Source organism: Eptatretus burgeri, chromosome 9 (assembly GCF_056783735.1).
Source record: "Eptatretus burgeri isolate ZD-2024b chromosome 9, Ebu_testis_v1, whole genome shotgun sequence".
NCBI classification, from domain to species: domain Eukaryota; kingdom Metazoa; phylum Chordata; class Myxini; order Myxiniformes; family Myxinidae; genus Eptatretus; species Eptatretus burgeri.
This window is the reverse complement of record NC_140969.1, coordinates 82920804-82943568: the sequence shown is the minus strand read 5'-3', so window position 1 is coordinate 82943568 and position 22765 is coordinate 82920804. Positions and strand designations below refer to the sequence as shown.

General features: G+C 41.6%; 1 protein-coding gene across 13 annotated transcripts in view; it reads left to right on the top strand.

Moving 5' to 3' along the window:
* Positions 1-22765, top strand: part of LOC147020464 (ryanodine receptor 2-like) — a 372265-nt gene that overhangs the window by 121045 nt on the left and 228455 nt on the right. For all 13 annotated transcript variants that reach the window (XM_085895797.1, XM_085895798.1, XM_085895792.1 and 10 more), the window contains 9 exons: positions 354-540; positions 961-1072; positions 12372-12492; positions 19420-19589; positions 20195-20415; positions 20527-20617; positions 20837-20977; positions 21747-21910; positions 22098-22176. In XM_085895797.1, the coding sequence (XP_085751923.1) occupies positions 354-540; positions 961-1072; positions 12372-12492; positions 19420-19589; positions 20195-20415; positions 20527-20617; positions 20837-20977; positions 21747-21910; positions 22098-22176 (1286 nt within the window). The remainder of the gene's footprint in view (positions 1-353; positions 541-960; positions 1073-12371; positions 12493-19419; positions 19590-20194; positions 20416-20526; positions 20618-20836; positions 20978-21746; positions 21911-22097; positions 22177-22765) is intronic.

The following is a 22765-nucleotide window of genomic DNA, read 5'->3' as shown; positions in this document are numbered from 1 at the left end:
GAGGGTCCTGAGTTCAAGCCTCTTTGCCCGCTGAATTAATTCACCAGGGGGTTGACTCAGCCTGCCATCCTTCCGAGGTCGGCAAAATGAGTACCAGCTTGCTGGGATGACCGAGTCATTCAAGTATCCTGCGTCAGAGTGGCGACCTGTCCAGGATTGTGCCCAATAGCCAAGGAGACTGCTTCGGCAGCACCAACGCTCTGTACAGAGTATGGTCCCAATGGACTATTTTGGTGGTGACTTTCTCATTCAGCCTTTTTAATAGCAGGAAAGCTAAAAAAATTATTGTGGTCAAAATTCTCTTTCTCTCCCATCCATGTCTTTCACATTCTCCTTCTCTTTCTCACTCATAGGGGAGAGCGTTGAGGAGAACGCCAATGTGGTTGTGCGGTTACTTATCCGCCGACCTGAATGTTTTGGACCAGCATTGCGTGGAGAGGGAGGCAATGGACTGCTAGCTGCTATTGAGGAGGCAGTTAAGATTGCGGAGGAGCCCACAAAGACGCTGCCGCCAACAGGAAGTCACCGGCGGGCTCAACAGTATGGATTTAGAGTAGATCTTCAATAACTGAACAGAGATTTTAAATATTGCCAATTACATATCGTAAAGGCTTATATTAGTCATTTTAGTGATTTCTATAACATCTTTAACTCTTTTACAGCAAAATACACTTTGATTAAGCACATACACACCAGCATAAAGGAATCCCATTCAAATGTACAATTGTCCTCGAAGAAATATAAGTGTAATAATTGTTCAATACTTACTTCCATATTGATTATGGACAGAGACAAAGAGGAAAACAACGTCAGGTAAAGATGGCAGAGAAGTAGATAGCTGTGCAAAGATCAGGAAACACATGGGGTGGAAATTATGCAATAGAAGAAATAAGCTGAATATGGAGGAAATAATCGATTGGAGTTGATTTGATGACATTGATGAGCTCTCTGTGTCGGTAGGAGTGCAGAGCAGGTCGAGAGTAGCCGGAGGATGATCCACGTTGGCCATGCGATCCTTTCTTTTTATGGTGCTCTCATCGACCTTCTTGCCCGCTGTGCACCTGAGATGCACGTAAGCACCCTACCTGTGTAAACTCCTATTTTTAACAACACTAGAAAGTTGTTATCCTATATAGCTTAAAGCATCCTTAATGTTGCGTAATGAAGTTTTCTTTACTTTTTATAATCTTGGCTATTACCTCCCCCATTGAAGGTGGAAGGATGTTATGTTTTCACCTGTCTGTTTGCCTCATTGTTTGTGTGCAGGATATCTCAAAAAGTTGTGGACGGATTTGGACAAAATTTGGTGGACACCTTGGGTTTGTGACAAGGACGAATTTGTTCGATTTTGGTGAAGATCCAAATCCGGATCTAGATCCGAGAATTATTTATTTTTAAAGTGATTCTTCACCATTGAGAGATAGGGCCAAAAATGATATGTAGCACGATATCTCAAAAAAGTTTTGGACGGATTCAGATGAAACTTGGTGGACAGCTTGGGTGTGTGACAAGGACGAATTTGTTCGATTTTGGCGAAGATCCAAATTCGGATCTAGATCCGAGAATTATTTATTTTTTTAAAGTGATTCTTCACCATTGAGAGATAGGACCAAAAACGATGTATAGCTTGATATCTCAAAAATGTATTGGGCCCGATATGTTCGACTGGATCAAGCATTGCATGTTGAAGGTACACGCTTTAATGAGTGCCCTTCTCATTGTTTATGTTTTGGGATTATAATGAAGTACCAAAGGTTGAGTTCAAATTAACTACAAAATAATAGAGTATCCATGTGCATATGCAATGCCAAGAAGGAGATCAGCATATCCTGGAAAACAGAATCTTTATGAATGGTTGATAAGCCTGTTGTTGTTCCATATACTGTGTAGACATTGAAATACAAGGGCATGTTTGTCCTTAAGTACCCTCAGGATCTGTACCCTTTTAAACTCCAAATTTGCTGTTTGGATCGAATGTTAGGCTGATTTAGAGTCCCTATATACTAGGAGTAACAACAACTTGCAATTTAAAGCCATTTTGTTTCCATCAAGCATGACACATCGAACCTGCGTCCATTGTGCGTCAAAGTGTAATGTGTCTGTTTTGTTATCAAGCTTGTCTTTCTCTGTGCCCAACATGAAGATGATATTACTTAATGCTTTATTGTCATTCTTCCAATGCATCAGAATAACCATAGAATCATATCGGGTTGATTTCACTTGAAACATCTCACAGAAACCGCAGCAAAATAAAAAATTGCACGAGTAAAGGTTCACACTGATGAGTGTCTAATTGGATGTGTACAGAGTGCGTGAGTCGAAGAAACATGTAGGTAGTGACAGAATGCAGAAATTTGAAAGAATTGGAAGAAGGAAAGTGAAAGACAGAAATGGAGGCACACCATCCACCCCAGATGTGCACACCATCAAGAGGGTAGAGAATTAGAAAATATAACAATCGTGAGTGACACAAGAGAAAGAGCTTGAGAAGATTGATTGATTGATTGATTGATTGATTGATTATGTGCTCTGCCTGAAGGCAGGTCCATGGCTGCTTGGCGAGGGTGATGCTATGCCGTTTGCCATTGCCTTACCAGTAGTTAGTCAGGCATAAATTTGGAATTTGTCCAAGGTGCCGGTGATCGCTTGCCTACTCTTCACGAAGGACACCGTGGGTTCTTTAACATCCACCAACTAATGATAGCAAATGGGACACCTGGCTTAATGACAATTCGAGGGAAGGAACACACATTGATCAATCACCCTGCCTGTGAAACAGGCAGTTTAGTTTAGTTTAGTTTAGGATGACAGTTTATAGCTGGGTTGGGATCCAAACTCGGTCTGAACAGCTGAGACGAGTGTGTGTACCTCCTCGAGGTCATCCTGCCAGTCCTTTGAGAAGATATGGATCGGGAAAGTTTTTCTTTGCAATCAAATTGAACAGGAAATAAGATATTGAGAAAGAACAAAGAAGGACTAAAAAAAGAGGGCTGCATTAAAATGAGGATGAGCCATGAGGGAAGGAATTTTTTTTTCAACTTTTCATTTCCTTTACCATAAGTACTGTGCTAATGAAAACATGCAAGTGCATGTAATCCTTCATATGTGCTGAAAACATTATTTTATATTTTCATTAAATCTCTCATCTTCCATGGTTTTGCTTTTCCCCACACTTCGTCAATAGACTCGATACGCTCGATTACTCTCTTCTCGTTTTCTCCCTGTTTTCCCCACTCTAATGAGTCCTCTACTTTTTTTTAATACAATATACGGTTTTGCTACAAGGTGAGGCTAATAGTCAGGCAGCATCTTGCACAAAATAAAGTCCGTGGGATTTTTGGTATGAAAGCAATCCACCATGCTCGACTCTTCAAGTGGACCCTAATGATTAATAAAAAGCTTGTTGGCACTCTGGGAAATGGTGCGGACGTGTATTTTGAACACATTTAACATTTTTTGAAGAATGACTATTTTACGCCGCTTAAAAAGTGACATAATGTCACCCTGACCCCTCCATATACCACCAATTTTGTCATATTTGGTATCCAATTGACCGGCATGAACCTCTGCATACTCATAGGACATTTATTCATCAATACATGAGCCATATCATGAATAAATCACACAAAAATCAAAATTTTGACCATATTTCGACTTCGGTTTCACCGTCCGCAGTTCACCAAAATACCTTTTTCTCAACATTGTGCTCACCAATCTGCTAATGAATAGAATCGCAACGTACCTATGTTATCACTAGTTCTTTTGATATTTTATACATATCATTCACTTGATAATTCAATGACACATACCTCAAAATATAACCCTACCCCCGAGTTCATACGTATGCATAAGTCCCATGGCAGTCAGCTCTCATCCAAAGAGCTCGTCGCTGTCATCATCGTTATCGTGTTCGTCTGGTACCTCATCCTCGTCGTCGTCGTCGGCTGAGTGGTGCGAGTTTTCGCAGTTGTCTTCCAGACTGGAACATCCACACATGTCTGTGCAGTTGAGTCCTGCTTTCACGCAGGTGCATCGTGCTGTTTGACATCTCATCTTGGAACAGTTGCATTTCACGAAATGAATAACAGACTTTGGTGCTGGGAGTTGAGTGGTCATGACTGGAACCCATTTTGCCTCCTCAAGTTTGCAGCCATAGTTTTGTGGTGATGGAATCTGTGGGTTTGGTGTCGTGTCATTGAACCACACGATGGCTTGGAAGTGGGCACGACTGATGGCTTGTTCGAGGGCATCACGTGTTGGAGGGAGTTTCTCAGACTGGCATTGTTTCTGTGAAAACATCCACCATCTGAGCTTGTCTATCTTGGTGAGCAGTGTTTGAGGGGCATACACTGAGCAGATGAATGTTTCGATAGAGTTCAGTGTGTCAGTACTCAAGTGTGATGTTGTTCTCAGGGATCCAAGTGCAGTAATGACCTCATCACTGGCATGTTGGAAAGCCTTCCAGAAAGCCATTTTGCCTTTTCCGGCGAAACTTCCGGTGTTGTCTGCTTGGCTATGTTTGTAGTGTCTGTGATGTGATAGGATACCACGGGCTGGCTGCCTTGCCGTCTATCACGAGTGGCTGTCTTCAAAGAAGAGGAAACATCATAGCGGTCAAAAACCAAGTGAATTTCATCACCTTTCCTGTATTTCTGCAAGATCCGTGTCGTAAAGTGCTCTGCTAGCTCTCTGCAGTTCTTGATGTGCTCTGGCTTGTCCAGAGATTGCAGTTCTGCCATGGCATCCAATCGAACCACTTCCAGGAGAGACGAGTTGTCATCCTGCTCTGTTCTTGTACTGGCTTGAACTGATGGCATGATGTCATCAGACGTGGCAGTGTCCTCAGCGGTCTTCTCCAAAACCGCCATCAAACTACTTTTGTTTTGGCAGTGCAGCATCGTGCCATCCGCAGCAAAGAGCGACCTTGGGACAACTGAAAGTTCATCCTGTCCTATTATTTCTGCGATGTTGATTTCGGGCCTCGATTTTAATACCAATAGCATGCGTGCGAACAGACTTCTGTCTTCTTGCAGCTCGACTATTTTATCACCTGCAGTCACTTTAAGACGTTTTCCTGTTGTCTTCCAAGTCTTCAGCTGGCATTTCTTCATTGGAGCCCACAGATTTACTGTTGTCGTTGTGATGCGGTTTGCAACGAATGCCTCAAATAGAGCTTGGCCGACTTTAGGTTGTGTGATGAGGTCATTCTTCACATTATCAGGCATAACCTCCTTCGTCACGAAGTTGGTGAGCTCCTTGGTATGATCCGTGAATGGATTAGTGAAGCTTTGTATTGTTGATGTCAATGCTTCAATGTTTTTTTCTCTTGTCTCGACAGTACTGCAGGTGAGCATGCGTGATGCTGTACATTATCATTGGGCATCACTCCAGCCACTTCGTAGGCTTCTGCAGCGAGTCTCGCCAGTTCTGGAGCGATGATGAAGAACTTTGTACGAGCACAACTGTTGAGTGTGATACCGACAAGGCCACCGGTAACCTTCATCATTCTGTTCACATGCTCCAGGGCGTGATCAGCCCCAATGGCACAGAATGGTACATGGCGATTCTTGTTTACAACCCAGTTTCCATTCTCAAACTCTTGGTGGACTTCTTTGTCGTTTTCCTTCACAGACTCCATGTCGGCCAGATACAGGGGAATCATGCGAGCATAGACAAGCTTGTCATGTGCTGCAAAGAAGTGCTTTGTGAATGACTCGAGGGCTGTGAGGTGCAGTTTCCAGTTACCTGTTCTAACAGCTCGTATGAGCAGGATCATGTCCATGACCATCTGCATATACTGCTGCAGTACGAGTGCGCCTGGTCCAGACTAGTCCTGTGCGTCAAAACGATCGATTTTTTTTCCATCACTTGCTCTGAGTCGATGATATTTACCATAGCTGAATGGGCTTTCCTTATCTCTTCGGGATCTTGATTGGCAAACGTGATAACCAAATCGTCAGCAGCTGCTGAGAGGTCCTTGAGCAGATCACTTTCACTCTTGAAGAATGTTTGCTGATGCAATGTGAACAAGGACTGCAAAGTGATCATGTGAGCATTCAATCCTCTCTTCACATGCTTTCCTTCAAGGATTTGTCAAACCGTTACAGGTCCATATAGGTCTGCCTCTGTCCAACAAAAGTCCAATCCACTGTTCTCAATGTAGCACCCAATGCATCGGAGTTGGGCCATCACGATGTGAAGTTCCCCTGGGCGAAGAATCAGTTGATCCATGTCATTGTGGGCCATCTGGAGCTGTTTTGCAGGCTTGTACAATCCCATATCCAGTGAAACCACAGGCTTGTGATTTGGGCCGACTGCTTTGGTACTGATTCCTTGTGCCTGCATCAGTACTGTCAGGAGCGTATTCCACTCATGTGCGGGTGCTGCTATGAGTGGCGGTGTTCCAACTCTTGTCAGGGCAACTTTGTAGAGACCAAGGAATGATATGCTGACCACGTTGGAATCTGTCCAGGAGTAGCCGAAATCACTTCCTCATGTTCTTTGCTACTCGGATGTGGTAACATGTCTTCTTTCTGTTCGAACCTGCGTAAGGTTCGTCCCATCAGCCAGGCAACATCGGGGAGATACTCCAATTTGTTGGTACCTTCTCTGACGCAGATTGATGCATAGGATGGACTCTGAGGCTTTGCTGTTGGTTTTGGACAGTCCACCAGCTTTGTGGTTATGCTTGGTAGATCTGTGATTGAACGCATCTGGGCTGGTCCAGTTAGTTCAAGCTTTGGAATCTCATCACCTGGATCACACCTCTGGTAAATCGCCATTGCTGTAGCATGAAGGGTTCTTTTTCCGTCGGTAGTGTCCACATCAAAATCGACATTGCCGACTGCAAAGAACAAGTATCTTCCCATCACAACATCTGGGGGCATGTACAGGCCATCATTTATTGCCATTCTCTGAAGTAGGGTAGACGCTATCTGCCCTTCTATTCTGAGTAATCTGTTGTACTCCACAGACACTCCGAACTTATGTAGCATATTGTTGCGAATTCGCGCCCGCCGGCGTGCGATCGGCCATGTGACTTGAATCGCGGCACGTCGCCCACTGGACGGACAATTCTGTCATGACCCTCTCGGACTAACGCCGGGAGCTAGTCACGGGTGGGCCTTTCGGCCTCACCACGATCGTGCCAATCGGCCACCCGCATGGGATAGGGTTGTTCGCCAAACTCGACCTACCTAAGTACCCACGCGGATGGTAGACTGGGCGATCGCACCTCGCCGCAGGTCGACTCCGGACACGGGACGCTTAAGTGGTCCGTTCCATACTATCGGGATAACCGAGCGGTGTTATCGTCGGCCTCGACGGTTCCGATTAAGTATCGGGCGTATTAAGCCCACGATGAACCCGTTACGTGAAGCAAGATCGAGATTCAAACAAAGGAAAGGACGCAGCGAAACGGGGAACAATTCAACATGCAAGCACTTTATTCACATAGACACAGAGCACACATATAGCAATTAAAACAATTATGCACAATAAGCAAATGTAATACGAAAAACAATAAAGCAACGACGACGCAGAGCTACAACCGACTAAGACCGACACACGGCAACACTTAAACAGTTTTACTTCACCAGATTGGCGCAACACACACACGTTTACACAGAACCCAAAAGAAATGGCAGTCGCGACTTCCCTGAGCGTGTCGAGTCCCTCTCCGACGTCCGTCGACGGGGTCCCGCCTGGCCGCGACTCCGTGCCCGAGCGTGGTAGGCGAGTCCTCTCCTGCATGCCTCGCGCCTGCACGTGTTGGCCACTCGACGCCACGGACCGAGTGTTCGGCGCTATCCCAGCGCGGATAGAAGGGGGGGGGGGGAAACGTGGATGGCCAAAGTCGGGACAGGGGAATGGCGGACGCTCCTTCCCGCCAGTGGGGTCTTAAAACTGGCCCACAAAAGACCCGGCCAGTGGCCACCAGGACGAGCGAGCCGGAAGACGAGAGCAACCACGAAGCAAGAGCATCTACCCAGCAAGAGCACCTCCCAAGCAAGAGCATCGACCAAGCAAGAGCATCTACCAAACAAGAGCATCGACAAAACTGCTTCCCCCGTCTCTGACTTTTATAACCTCGGAGCTCCGCCCTGTTGCTCCGCCCCGTTCTTTGCTCCACCCCCCTTCGAGGCGCTTCGAGAAAGGTCTCGAAGAGGGGCGTTCCTCCTCCCTGGCCGCGTCACACCGCGTATCCACCAATCGAGCGCCAGCTGCCCTCCCCTCGCTTCTCTCCCCTCACACCAAGCGCGGAGAAGAATGGCGCGAAAAGCCCACCGAGCGTCCTCGTTGGGTTTTATTTGAAATAAAAGATAGGGAAAGAAAAACGACTGACTCAAAGCGTCGCAGCCCGAATGAATCACATTTATTCCCTCTAAACAACGGGTTTGGGGCTAACTACACATGTACTTAAGAGATACCTCACCTACGGGACCTGAATGGTAGTTTGCGAATTTCCACAGCCGTAACAATATCAACAACTTTTTTGCTCCTGGTGGCTTGCCTCATGGCTATTCCGATAGCCAGTTGCTGTGGCATCTCGTGTGTCATTTGAAGGTCTTTGTTACCTTGTTTCCAACTTGTGGTGACAAGTACTTCGCCATAGTACTTGGTGCCAGACTGACGGCATGCTTGTTGACGACGAAGTATTCCTTGTCTGTTGACAATGTTGTGTTTGGGCCCTGGATTAACCATCTATAAAATATGTAGAGTTCTTCTGGAACATGCTCGCTCGTAGAGTCAGATAAGTTTCCAGTGAATGTCCATTTGGCGGCCTTGCGTATCGCTCTCCTCAAAATTGAAGATGCTTTGCATAGCACACTCATGTCCGATTCCATCCCCATCTCTGTTTCCTCCATCCGGTTAATGGCTTCATCCCTGGTAGTTGTGATTGTGCAACGTTCTGGCTCATTGATTCACTTTGGTTTGTTGAACTCTATACCGGGTATTTCGTTCTGCAGCAGTTGCTTGATTACCTTGCGGGGGCATTCTGGATGGGTCACGTTGTTAGCAGATCTTATTGCAGTGAAAGTGTCTTGTAGTTCACCCATGTTGAGGATCTTTCCATCCAACATCATGCCTTCTGCTGGCTCAGGAACTCAATTTCTGCTGCAACCTCAACTACAATACTGGCTTGAGGAAATTCTGATGATTTCTTGACACGCCAAACATTTGTTACATGAATTGCCCAACATCGCTTGTGGTATTTAACATCAATGGCATGCGCGTCTGTGGGGTTTATTAACCTCTGCCATCGAAGATGGATGGAGGTTACTGTTTTCACCCCTGTCTGTTTGTTTGTTTGTTTGTTTGTGAACAGTATTACGGAAACACTCCTGGACGGATTTCGACGAAACTTGGTGGGAGGATTAGGTGTGGTTCAAGGATCATCCCATTAGATTTTGGACTTGGTCCAAAGTCAAATATGGCCGCTATGGTGGCCATTTTGACAAAATATTTGAATTTTTGTTTTTGCATTTCTCCATGTTTTAAGTGATTTCCAACTCCCCCCCCCCCCAAAAAAAAATTTAGAGAAAAAAAACCAGAAAATTTTGCAACTTTTTTTTCAAAAAAATGTCGATTTTTTTTTTTTTTGGCATTTCTACATGCGCGTCGATCTAGTTCAAAAATGTATTGGGCCCGATATGTTCGTGGATCAGGCATTATGTCGTGGAGGTATGCGTTCTCCCGAGTGCCCTTCTAGTTGAAGTACTGAGCTTCACACGAAGCTGTTCGTCTCCACTTTTTGCAATGGCTTCCTTAAGAGAAACACTTGCATTTCCAGTGGCGAGTAGATGTAGTGAATTAGTACGCGTTGCTCCAAGATCACAGAAGAAACACAGGTCACTCTTGTATGGGGTTGAATGAGAGCGTGTAAATGTAGTTGAGGCCTGAGAGGATTTTTATCATGGATTCCTTTGGATGATAATCGTTTCTCTTAGTGTCCTTTTGCTCTGTTGAGCATTCCAGCATGAACAGTATTCTGCTGACATTTCCTGTGGCATGATGCAGATTTTTCCTGCAGGTCCTGGCTGGAGACATTTCCAAGTCGCCGGCTAATTTCGGGATAGTCTCTGTCACCGTACTTAGCTCACTCTCTGATACAGAGTAATATCTTCTCGTGGGCACTGGGACTCTGAACTAATGTTGCGGCACTTTTTGTTTGGCAAATAATACACAAGGAATAGTCAGTGTCTACTCTCGCAACTTTCTCTGGAGGAAATACAGTTTTTGTGGCTGACTCCATTTCGATGTTGACAAGGTGATGTATTAGAATGTGGAAGCATTTGTTAGCAATCGCAGAATACGCAATAAGCTGTCACTGGGTACAAGAGAGGGATAGTATGCTGGAGTTCCAATCTAGTGTCTACAAACAACTGATGACCCTTTCTGTTCTTGTCAGATGTTCTGCTGCATCTGAAAAACATAACAGTGAAAAACATAAAAGTATGTTTTTATGCAGAATCAGCTATATTGCATTGAATATATCATCTTGTGGCTCTTCAGCAGCATCACATCTGAAAGAGAGAAAATGGTTATATATTAGTGGATACCATGGTTACTATAGTCATATGGGAAGACTACCTCAACCTAATCATCTGCAGTAGGATTTGTGGCATGTGTTTACAAAATCAGGCATCCAAATTTACATATGTCGGAAAGAGTAACCTTCCGATTCATTCGGGGGTAGGGTTACATTTTGAGGTACATCTCGTTGAATTATCAAGTGAATGACATGTCTAAAATATCAAAAGAACTAGTGATAACATAGGTACGTTGCGAAACTATTCATTAGCAGATTGGTGAGCACAATGTTGAGAAAAAGGTATTTTGGTGAACTGCAGACGGTGAAACCGAAGTCGAAATATGGTCAAAATTTGGATTTTTGTGTGATTTATTCATGATATGGTTCATATGTTGACTAATAAATGACCTATGAGTATGCAGAGGTTCATGCCGGTCAATTTGATACCAAATATGACAAAATTGGTGGTATATGGAGGGGTGAGAGTGACATTATGTCACTTTTTAAGCGGCGTAAAATAGTCATTCTTCAAAAAATGTTAAATGTGTTCAAAATACACATCCGCATCATTTCCCAGAGTGCAACCAAGCTTTTTATTAATCATTAGGGTCCACTTGAAGAGTCTAGCATGGTGGTTTGCTTTCATACCAAAAATCCCACGGGACTTATGATGCTCCCTGACTATAAAGGCAAATGGATCCTGAATTATTTTGGAAATAACTATGTCATGGACCATGACATGTTGTTAACCAATGTTAACTGCAACACTTACACCAATTATAATAAATACATGGTGTATATTATAAGTCAATACCCAATTGTAAATTGTTCTAGCAGCTTTATTTATGAACCGATTTTAATGAAACAAAACCGAAATGATAGTGTCCAATAGCATGAAGTAAAAAAAAAAAAAAAACTTGATGAACTGCAGAAAAGAATAACCAATGTTCTCACCAACATTCCTGAAAACATGTTGGGATCAGCAGTTGCGAAATGTATTGACAGTGCTGGAGCAAAGGTGGAGGTTTAAAGAGTTGTTCGTTTGTAAAACCTCATGAGACACTCTTTCATTTACATTTTGTTTCATTAAAATTGGTTCGTAAATAAAACTGCAATAACAATTTAAAATTGGGTATTGACTTCTCATACACCCTCTGGATCAACAAACATGTTACAGAAACACAAAATGACGTGTGTACTTATAAGCCACTTTGCCAGGACATTCTTGATATATCATAAATGATCTATAGATCTTTCCATGATTTATTTATTTTTAAGAGTTATACCCAACTCCCAACTACAATATGATTACAGCACCACACATAAATGTACACACATGGGACTACAACTTACCTGGCACAGAAACCACCCCAAAGTTGGTTTCCATCTCAGACAACAAACTTTATTTTCCAAATTATATTTTCTTTCAACATCTGTCGGGAATCAATTCGTTTTGAAATGCTTCACTGATCGATTGTTGCATCCAATGGCACATAATCCTGTCATTTTAAAAATAATGATGAGCTATTGACTTTCATGTGCTCATTCAATCAATGATCGATGGAAACAAAATGGCACCCATGACCCACGTGACCAGAAATTTCCGGGACGTGCTATGTCGCTACTCCCAGTATATAGGGACTTTAGGATGACCACCCCGTCTCATTATAACTCTTATTGCATGATAACCGCCCGAGCAGCCTGGATGGGATAGTGAACCCGAGCACAATAAATAGTAAACTTTCAATGGGAGATCATATCGTATTGAATTAAACCAGTAATTTGAGTCGCTTCCATTTTAATGAACATAAAACTGTTTGAACATATCTCTCTACAGCTCATCCAGGCAGGCAAAGGGGAGGCCCTTCGAATCCGTGCCATCCTGCGCTCCCTTGTACCTTTGGAGGACCTTGAAGGGGTCATCAACATTCCTTTTCATTTTCCAGAAGAAGATAAAGGTGAGTTTATGTTAGATGGTGTCTTTTTTTTGAATACTCAATGTCTCGGCTCATGGAATAGTGACAACACAGAACAGAAAGAACATGGTGAGAAGTGGGGAAACACACAAAGAGCAGGGTAGAGGAATACAACGCAGAGGCAGTTGGAGGTAGAACAGGCCAGGGGAAAATGAGAGGGTGTAAATTCACATTTTCCAAAGAAAGTCTTTGCATGAGGGAGGATGCCCAGTCGGCGACTGACTTTGGAGGCCAGCTTGGCAGTGTGGTTTATCCAAGAAAGATCATGGCTGAGGGTGAGGCCCAAACGTTTGATTGAATGAACTTCTTAAAGTGGTTTGTGAAGAAAATAGATGGGAGCATTCACCAGGTGGTCCTTTCGGTGAGTTTTTTTATTTTTTTAAAATTTATATATACAATGTCAAGGCTCGTATAAGAGCTAACACAGAGAACATATAACAAGGGGAGCAAGAAACAAGAGGGATGGGAGAGGGAAGCACAAAACAGTGGGAAATACTTTGCACGATGGAGGATGCCCAGTCGGCGACTGGCTTTGGAGGCCAGCTTTGAAATGTGGCTTTCCCAGAAAAGATCATGGCAGATAGTGAGGCCCAAAAGTTTGAATGTGAGGACTTCTTCAAGAGGATTTGTGAGAAAGTAGATGGATAGGTTTTCCAGATGGTCCTTTTAGAGAGACATAGTGAGAGTGTGAGATTTGGCAGGATTGAAAGACATGTTCCACGTGTTGGACCAGTTTGTGATTTTATCCAGATCTGCAGAGAGTTAAGAGGCTGCTGCTTGCCGATCTGATGGATGACATGTGGCAGAGGGTGGAGTCATCAGCAAAGAGATAAAGAGGATTTTCCATAGAGTCGGAGAGATCATTTATGAAAACCAGAAAAAGAACAGGGCCCAGAACACTGCCTTGGAGTCTCATTCTAGCCTTGAGAGGGGAGGAGGTGAAAGGATCCTGCTGAGAGTCACTTGTTGGCTATGAGACTAGAAGAAGTCAGTAAGCCATGTGTGGAGTTTGCCTGTAAGCCAAAGGCAGAGAGTTTGGAGAGCAAGGCAGGATGTCAGACTATATTGAATGCTTGAGATGTGTCTCGAGAGATGGCCCTGAATTATTGTCTGAGATTGACGCCTTCCATCCATTCTTGGGAGAGCAGAAACAGTATGTGCAGGGTAAAGCCACTGGTTCGTAAAGCAAACTGAACATCTGAGATCAGGACATTGGAGAAAAGTAAGGATTTGATGTAAACTCGGATGATGGATTCTATCACTTTGCTTGTAAAAGAGGGTCTGTTTGTGTGCAATGTTTGTGTATTGCAGTGATGTTGGCCAACTCCAAGTTGATGGAAGGTGACCCAGAGCAAATGATAGAGATTGCCTTGGATATTGGATGGATAACAGAGAAAAAAAAGAGATATGCAAGGGTTGTCAAAAACCTTTCCACCTTCTCAGATGAGAATGACAGTGTCTAGGAGCAATTGGCTCAGAACGCGTCGGGTGGGTACAGGAAGCGAGATTTTTTTTTTGGCGATACAGAGTCAAAGCTTGTGGAAGAGCTATAACACAGAACAGATCAGGATGCAACATAACAAAAGGAACAGCAGAAAGAGAAGAGAGAAATGCCAACAGCAGGGCCAAGGGAGGAAATAAACAGAGATGGACAAAAAGTGATGTGCAGGTAAGGTTGAGGGATAAGGGAGAATGGAGGGGTGGATAACATGGATAGTGAAGGAAAGATTTGGAAGCAAACAGAATTGAGGCATTCAACCTTCTCACAAGTGGGGTCAGCTGTGACACCATTTGAAGTGAGGGAAGGGATAGAGATGGAGCATTCAAACGTACTCCAGAGACAGACTTAACAAGGCACCTCCATATTTTATAGGAGAGAGACAAATTAGAAAGTTCAATCTTGACGTTGGACAGACGTTGTTTTCTGGCTTTCCTGAGAATGGACACATAATTCTTGTTGGCCTTGTGGGGTGATCAGTGGTTGCCTTTGGTTGTATTTTCCTTCAATGTTGAGAAGGCAACTGCCTCACTTGGAGGATTCAATATAACATGGGTGACAACATGTATACAATAGCTGCAGACATGATGTGATAAACATGAGATAGAGAGATAGATATAGAGAGATTTCGTGATTTCGTGGATGGAAGACTGTTATGTTTCCTTGTCTTTGTTAGGCATGTTAAGGAAGTTTTTGTCATGTTCTTTTACCCGCTTAGCAGCATTATTTTTAATATCCAAGTATCTATTACATAAATGTTAAAATGGAGGGTATGTCCTTCTCCCTTTCCTCCAACACAGCTCCCTAACCCCCTTCCAATATTCTACAGATATATACTCCTTCTCTCCACCCTTAACTCATCTTTCTAATCCTCTTTTCTTTTTACTATCCCAACATCCCATATTTTTCTTAACTTGGACCTACCTCCCCCAAACATAATCAATCTGTAGTTAGATATTATGATTTATCAGAGTTTGATTTTAATGTCTCCATCTTAGAATAGATGACACAAATCAAAACCCTCATTGACCATGTGGTTGCTTCATACCCTTCCTACCAAGTTCAAGTTCAAGTTTATTTTCCACAATTCAAAAAATACAACCATTGTCAAAAAGAACAGGCTGTCTACAAAAAATCACAAAGAAAACAAAGTAATAGAATGACAAAAATGAGTACAATAATACCCCAGTTTACGTCGCTTCTTTTTATGTCATTTCGCAAATACGTCGCCACGTTATTAATACCACATCTCAATATTTGTTGTCTCAACTCACACTTACGTAGTTCTAAAAGCCATACCTTTTATTCTCGAGTGTTTTCAGAACCTACAAGACTGATAAAAACGCCAGAATACATCGCTAAAATACCAAATCAGGAGATCGCAAAATTGCCGAAAGAACGACATTATCACCATTATTGTAATTTGCTTCGCACATAAGGAAATGTACTGTGCTGTAGATTGGCAAAGAGGCATTGTAAAAGTGTTACCTTAAAAGTGAAATATAATGTTATTCATCGAATGGATGTTGGTATTAATAAATTGTGGGGTTATTGAGTTTGTCTCTGATCAATAAATATGCCCACATTCATTGAAGAAGGAGTAAGAAGAAAATGGACCCCCAACTTCGACCACTTCAGGACAATGTTTATTTTCATTTAAATATGTCTGGTAATTGTTTTTTATTTATTTATACGTACTTGGACTTGAATATAACTGTCATTAATCCAAAAAAGGGTAATATAGGTGAAAAGCAAAATAACACCTGATGTGGTGACGAGAGGAACACCCCCCCCCCCTTCTCTCCCCTTATTCCATGAATTATTATGAGAAAAATTGTTTTGATTTTCCTTGTTTCGATATTCGTCACACTTTTCAGGAACACATCCCCAATGTAAACCCGGGTCTTACAGTATATAATAATATGAATGAATGTGGAGGAGTCTACGTACTGTAAAAAGCTTAGGCTTGTGGTATGTAGACCCCTATTAGTTACATATATTTATTTGTAAAGACAGAATGAGTATGTTGGAGAAAGAGAAGGATACAGGAAAGAGAAGAAGAGGGAGGGTGGTGGGAGTGGAAAGAGGATGGGGGGTGTTGGGGGGGGCGATGTCCAGCAAATACTGACAGAAACTACACCGTTATCTTGAATTTAACCCCTCTTTTAAACACTCATAAGAAGAATGGAAATATGTATGTCAACTGTGTACCTATTCAATAATAATAATTTCAACTTACATTTAAATGTAAGGAATCCGGAAGTTGACTTAAGATTAATATTTAATGTATTCCAAAATTGGTGTCCAGTAAAAATTTAAGTTTTCTTTACATGTTCTTTACTTGTGGAAGGTGGAACATACTGGTTTGTCTTGTAGAATAACCATGGACTTCATAACTTTTTCTAAATAATTGCACAAAGTTAGTTTTTTGTGTATCGAAAGCACCACATAGAAAGCACCAATTAAGTTGTCTCACTGAAGTATCTTTCTTCCTCTTATTCATAACGCCATTTATAATTTTTCCATTTATAACTCCAGAGGCAAGCGATTAATTGAATATTCATTATGTGTCAAAGGAACAATAATTTCAGGAAGTATATTTTATTATTCATTCCATCATTACCTGCACTGTTTTATTTTTTAAATGACTTAGAATATATCTATAATTTCTGCTGCATGAGTTGGGAAAAGAAATAATGAATTAACATGAGGATTAATAAAAAAAAAAATCGATAAAACTTCTATCTGTCTTAGGAATACTCATGTCTTAATTATACCCAATACCCACAAAATAATAATCATTAAAATATTCAACAATAACACTCCTCATAACACTCCTCACTATTCAACATTAAAATATTATCCTCAACTTGAACATTATTTATCTTAAGTTGTCTCACTGAAGTCTCTTTCTTACTCTTATTCATAATGCCATTTATAATTTTTCCCAGTGCTATTAATATCATTTTTATTCTTATTTATCTGCCTTGAGAAATAATCTCTTTTTACATTAAAAAAAAACTGCTTGGTGCATTTTTATAATTGGTGTATTTAAGTCAGGTTTGTACAGTGGGATGAAATTTATATTTATTATACAAATTATGTTTCCTATTTATTGCTCTCAATTAGCCTGGTGTTGGCGCAGTGGTTAGGGCAGCGGCTTGGGATCCAAGAGGTCCTGAGTTCAAGTCCCGTTGGGCCACTGAATTAATACACCAGGGGGTTGACTCAGCCTGTCATCCTTCCGAGGTCGGCGAAGTGAGTACCAGTGTACTGGGCCGGTGTATACCCCGGTTAAAATAGGTGCCATATCCCTGTGTTGTAAGAGGCGACCAGGGTTGCGTCAGGAAGGGCATCCGGCGTAAAACATGTGCCAAATCACTATGCGGATCATACGGATGATCCGCTGTGGCGACCCCTAACACGGGAGCAGCCGAAAGAAGAAGAAGATTTATTGCTCTCAATTAGGATTTGGTGATCCATGGAGATCTTGGATCTTTCAATGTCTGCAAAGGGATTATTTCATCATAAATATGAATTAATAGTTCCATAAACTTATCAAAAGATTTATGACTATCTCACATAACTAAAATGTCAAACTAATCAATTACACTTAAATTTTCTTTTAATCCACGAATATTTTCAGAAGTCAACTTACGAGCTAATTTTATAAAAGTAGATTTTGGGTGATAGATTAAATCAGATATTTAGGCAAAGATTGGAAAATTGTCCGTAATATCCGACAAAACAGTTCCTGCTTCAAGAAATGGATAAACATTCGTCAAAATATTATCATTCAATGTGGCTGATTGGTCAGATATTCTTGTTGGTCTGACTATAATCAGAACAAGTGGTGCCAGGCACAACAAATCCCACCCATTGAAGGCATAACGTTATTTTGGGGATCAAATTGAAATTTGATATATCCTTAACCTGAATGTTGATTATAAGGAATAGAATAAGGAATATTTTCGTCTTAGTTTGAAGTCAATTAAACCATTTTTGATGAAGTTATGAGCGAAAAAGATTTTGACCTTTTCGTGACCTGACCTTGACCTTTGACCTAATTGGACCCAAAAGTTAATGGGGTCGTCCAAGGTTCATTACCCACCTGTGGATACAATTTGACAGTGTGTGAGCCAGCCGTTTTCCCGTAAAGTTGTATTTTCGTAACCATGTTTTAGTTTTAATGGAAAATTTGTAATTTTGACCGATGGCCATGACCCCCAAAACTTCGGACCCTACCGATCTTCACAAATATGCATTTTTCACTATAGGAATTGGTAGGATTATATGTGACAAATACAATAAGGTTCACTATAAGCTTAGTTTGAAGTAAATCAGATCATTTTTGATGAAGTTATGAGCGAAAAACGATTTTGATCTTTTCGTGACCTTGACCTTTGATCCAATTGGACCCAAAAGTTAATGGGGTCGTCCAAGGTTCATTGCCCACCTGTGGATTAAATTTGACAGTGTTTGCTAAGGTCGTTTTGCCGTAAAGTTGCTAACAGACAGACAGACAAACAAACAGACAAACAAACCAGACAATTACAATATCCCTCAGATGAGTACAATAATACCCCAGTTTACGTCGCTTCTTTTTATGTCGTTTCGCAAATACGTCGCCACGTTATTAATACCACATCTCAATATTTGTTGTCTCAATTACGACTACCCTCCCTCCGGGAGGGGCCGGGATAATAAAGAGTAGCCAAAATTATATCCAAGATAAAAGGAGTTTTGGCTACAACGAAGAAAGTCAACATTAAAATCACCCATCAAAAAGCAGTGTTTTTCTATGAATGTAGGATTTTCATTTTGTTTAGAGCCTGATGGTTTGTAAGTAGCACTAATCAAAATTCCTTTTTTTATTTTAATTTTTACCAGGATTAACAATTTTAATAAAAACTGTTTCTTGTACAGGAGTCATACAACTTAACTCTGAATGAATCGTAAAATCGTAATTCAAACAAACAAATAATGCAACTCCTCCTCTTCTAGTTTGCCTATTATTTGTTACTATTTCAAAATTTGGCAATGAGGAAAGAGAATAAGTTTTACCATGGAGCCATGTCTCTGAAAGACCAATCACAGAAGCATGTAGGTTGATTTTTGTTTTCCAAGAGCAAGTACAAATTTCCAATATTTTTACTAACACTTCTTACGTGCACTTTAAATATAGAGAAAACATTTCGTTTATGAGATTTTTTTTCAGATAATTCATTTTCGGTATAATATTACATGGATCGATTGCTGTCATGTTAAATCATTTTTAGCTGAGATTAGCCGAATGCTTGCATGTATCTGACTGCCAATTAATCGGCCAACCAGATGTATGCAGTCCATAATAATTCAATAATTTGTGACTGTAAATACAAATGAAACGACTTTTAAAAAAATCTCCACAGATGGCACAATGAACGAGCCCAAGATGCCAGCTGGTCTCTGCCCTGATCACAAGGCTCCAATCGTGCTGTTCCTCGACCGAGTGTACGGCATTGATTCTCTGGACTTTCTGGTGCATCTACTCGACATTGGCTTTTTGCCTGACCTCCGTGCAGCTAGCTCGCTAGATTCTGTGAGTTCCTTCATAATGTTTCATCACCTCTCTTTCCTGTTTGGTTTCACCTGCTGAAGTTAGTTGCACCAAATAGGGGCAAAAAATCAAACGATAAATTCTCTCTTCAGTCAGAGGTCAACAATGAAGAATAACCTTTTGAGAAATAAATTCCCAAACAGAAAACTTTCTGGATCATTTTCATCATTGCAGCAATTGTTTCCAGTTTTCGAAAATTCACCACCACATAGTAATCTCGGCTGAGTGAAGATTTCTACCACCGAGTCTCCCCAGTTATCTATTTCCAGATTTAGGAGTATTTAGAATGCTTGACTTAGGATAGGAGGTGAAACTTGAGGAAATGTGTAGTAGGATGTTGAGCGATTAATAGGTGGAAAGTTGAAAAGTGGAGTGAAAAATGGTATAAACACAAAGTGTGAGGCAGCTCATATTCAACTGTAGCTTACCTTGGATTACCTTATGTGTGTGCAAGAAATAACTAAGATTCAAATCTACTTCCCATGTCTTATCTAAAGTTTATGTATGGTTGTTACATCATGCTCCTTTGTGTAAAGAGGATGAACTCCATCAACACAATTACATCCTTTTTCTTCCTTTGGCATTAGCCGGCTCTGAGCCATACAGACATGGCACTAGCCATGTTCCGTTACCTCAGTTCAGCGGTTTTCCCTTTAATTACAAAGTGTGCGCCACTCATCAACTGTACGGAGCACCATGCTTCACTCCTCGACTCGACACTCCATACTGTCTACAAGCTTTCCAAGGGACGCTCACTCACAAAGGCCCAAAGAGACTCTGTTGAAGATTGCCTGCTGGCTATGAGCAGGTATGGTCTTGGTTCTCTCACTCAACATGTGATTGCATTCTTCTCTCTTTTCGAACTCGAGTACCCTCACAGTTCTTGATCCAACTCGATTGTCCCGATGTACACCTGCAGGCAAATGAGGCCTTCCATGATGCAGCACTTGCTTCGTAGGCTTTCATTTGACGTCCCTCAACTGAACGAGCATGCCAAGATGCCCCTCAAGGTGTGAACACATATTTCTGTCAGGACTCCTGTAGATGAATGGCCATTGTGCAATGCCGTTTGTATTGTTTTATTTAATATTGATCACAAGATTGTGAAAGTGTGAAGAGTTGTTATCCTTATGGAGGTTTTTCACATTGAAAGAATTTTAATATTGATGAAAAATTCATTTTTCACAACATTCCATCACCCAACATTCACTGAAATCTTCCCACACCAGCTCCTGACGATACACTATGAACGCTGTTGGCGTTACTATTGCCTTCCGGGTGGTTGGAGTGGTTTTGGAACGGCATCGGAGGAGGAGTTGCATCTCACACGCAAACTCTTCTGGGGGATCTTTGACTCCTTGGCTCAGCAGGTGTGCAGTCACCACAGTGTGTGTTGTGAATACCTAAAGCATTTTACTATCAATGTTTGAGGATAGGATAGCAAACTAACGCTTTGCTTGAAATGTCCCCAGGATATATATATATATATATATATATATATATATATATATATATATATATATATATATATATATATATATATATATATATATGTATTATATATACCTGTCATAAGAAACAGTTTTAAATTTGCAGGGAATTAGAGAATATGATGAAGAAAGATGGTGTCTGCCGTGCCTTTTCATCGTGCTCATGTTAATTTGCCCCAATGGAATTGAGGGTGAATGGGCATCAAATGCAGACCAGAAAAGGCAAAGCAGGCATCTCCTTGGAGGTCATTTTTAAACCTGCTAGGTTTTAAATTGACAGTCTGATAACAACATGGAAATTTAGGGGGAAGGGATTGTGCTTTCTCAGTCTTCAAAACGTTTGAATCTTATGGGATTTTGGATCTGGCTCACCCTCTGGGATGGCAGTCGAGTTCCTTTAGCACTGAGGCAATCACTGTACTTGTATTTAGTGAGAACTGGCTAATATGTTAAATAAAAGGAGGTGACTTGTTATTGTTTCGGATGGATTATATTCAAACGATCTGCAGTGTTGGGGACTACCCACATAGCTTCCTGGGCAAGGAAATATATTGGGGTAGTTTGCTATTGCCTGATGGATGTTGAGGATATTTACCGATATAAGAGGTATGGTGATGTTCAGAATTGTTCGTGTGTGTGTGTGGTGTAGCGCTGTGAACCAGAACTCTTCAAGCTGGCCCTGCCTTGCCTTAGCGCCATCGCCGGTGCCCTTCCACCAGACTACATGGAATCTCAATACATGGCAGCGTTGGAGAAACAGGCTGCAGTGGACACAGAGGGGAACTTCGACCCTAGGCCTGTGGATACCATCAGGTGGGTGACAATCTGTATGACAATGGCGATAACTAATAAAAAATATAATTACAGGCATGTTTTTTTTAAACTATGACAATAATTTTTTTTTTTTTTTTTCGGAACGATCCTCTTATTTTGCCTGCATTCTCAATCATGTGCAATCACCTTGATCACTGATTTAACTCTCACTACCATTTCCCCAAAGCATACTGATCCCAGAGAAATTTGATGGCGTTACCAACAAGTATGCTGAGCACACACATGACAAGTGGGCTATGGAAAAGGTAAGGTTCTTTCTTCTTCTTTTTTTATTTCTCGTCTTGCTTCTCTCTCTCTCCCTGTCTCTGTCCCTGTCTCTCTCTCTCTCTCTCTCTCTCTCTCTCTCTCTCTCACACTCTCTCTCTCTCTCTCTCTCTCTCTCTCTCTCTCTCTCTCTCTCTCTCTCTCTCCTTAATATCTCCCCTATTTTTTAATCCTTCTTTTGCTGAGGTTATTTTCCTTTCTTTGTTCCTCTCTTGGTTTCTTTCTTTCCTTTCTCTTTTCTTTCTTCATGTATCAATTATTCTTGCTCCAACATATTTATAACATCTGTAGAATGTATGACATTTGTTTAGAACTTGATTTGGGCCTCATGTGTTTAATCCCTGAGCTAAAAGATATTTCATCATTGGGTTGTTGCTCCACATGTCAGTTGAATCTGCAGCCTCAGCTAAGCTCTTGGGCCGTCCACCCTCCTCCCCGTTCCCACAGCACGATCTTTCTCTGTGCCTTCAACAAAAATTCCTTCCACCCATTCCATGGACTTTATCTTAGAATGTTAAATTTGTGAATTTTGAGAATTCCAGTTTGCAGAGGTTGTCTGCACACACAAAT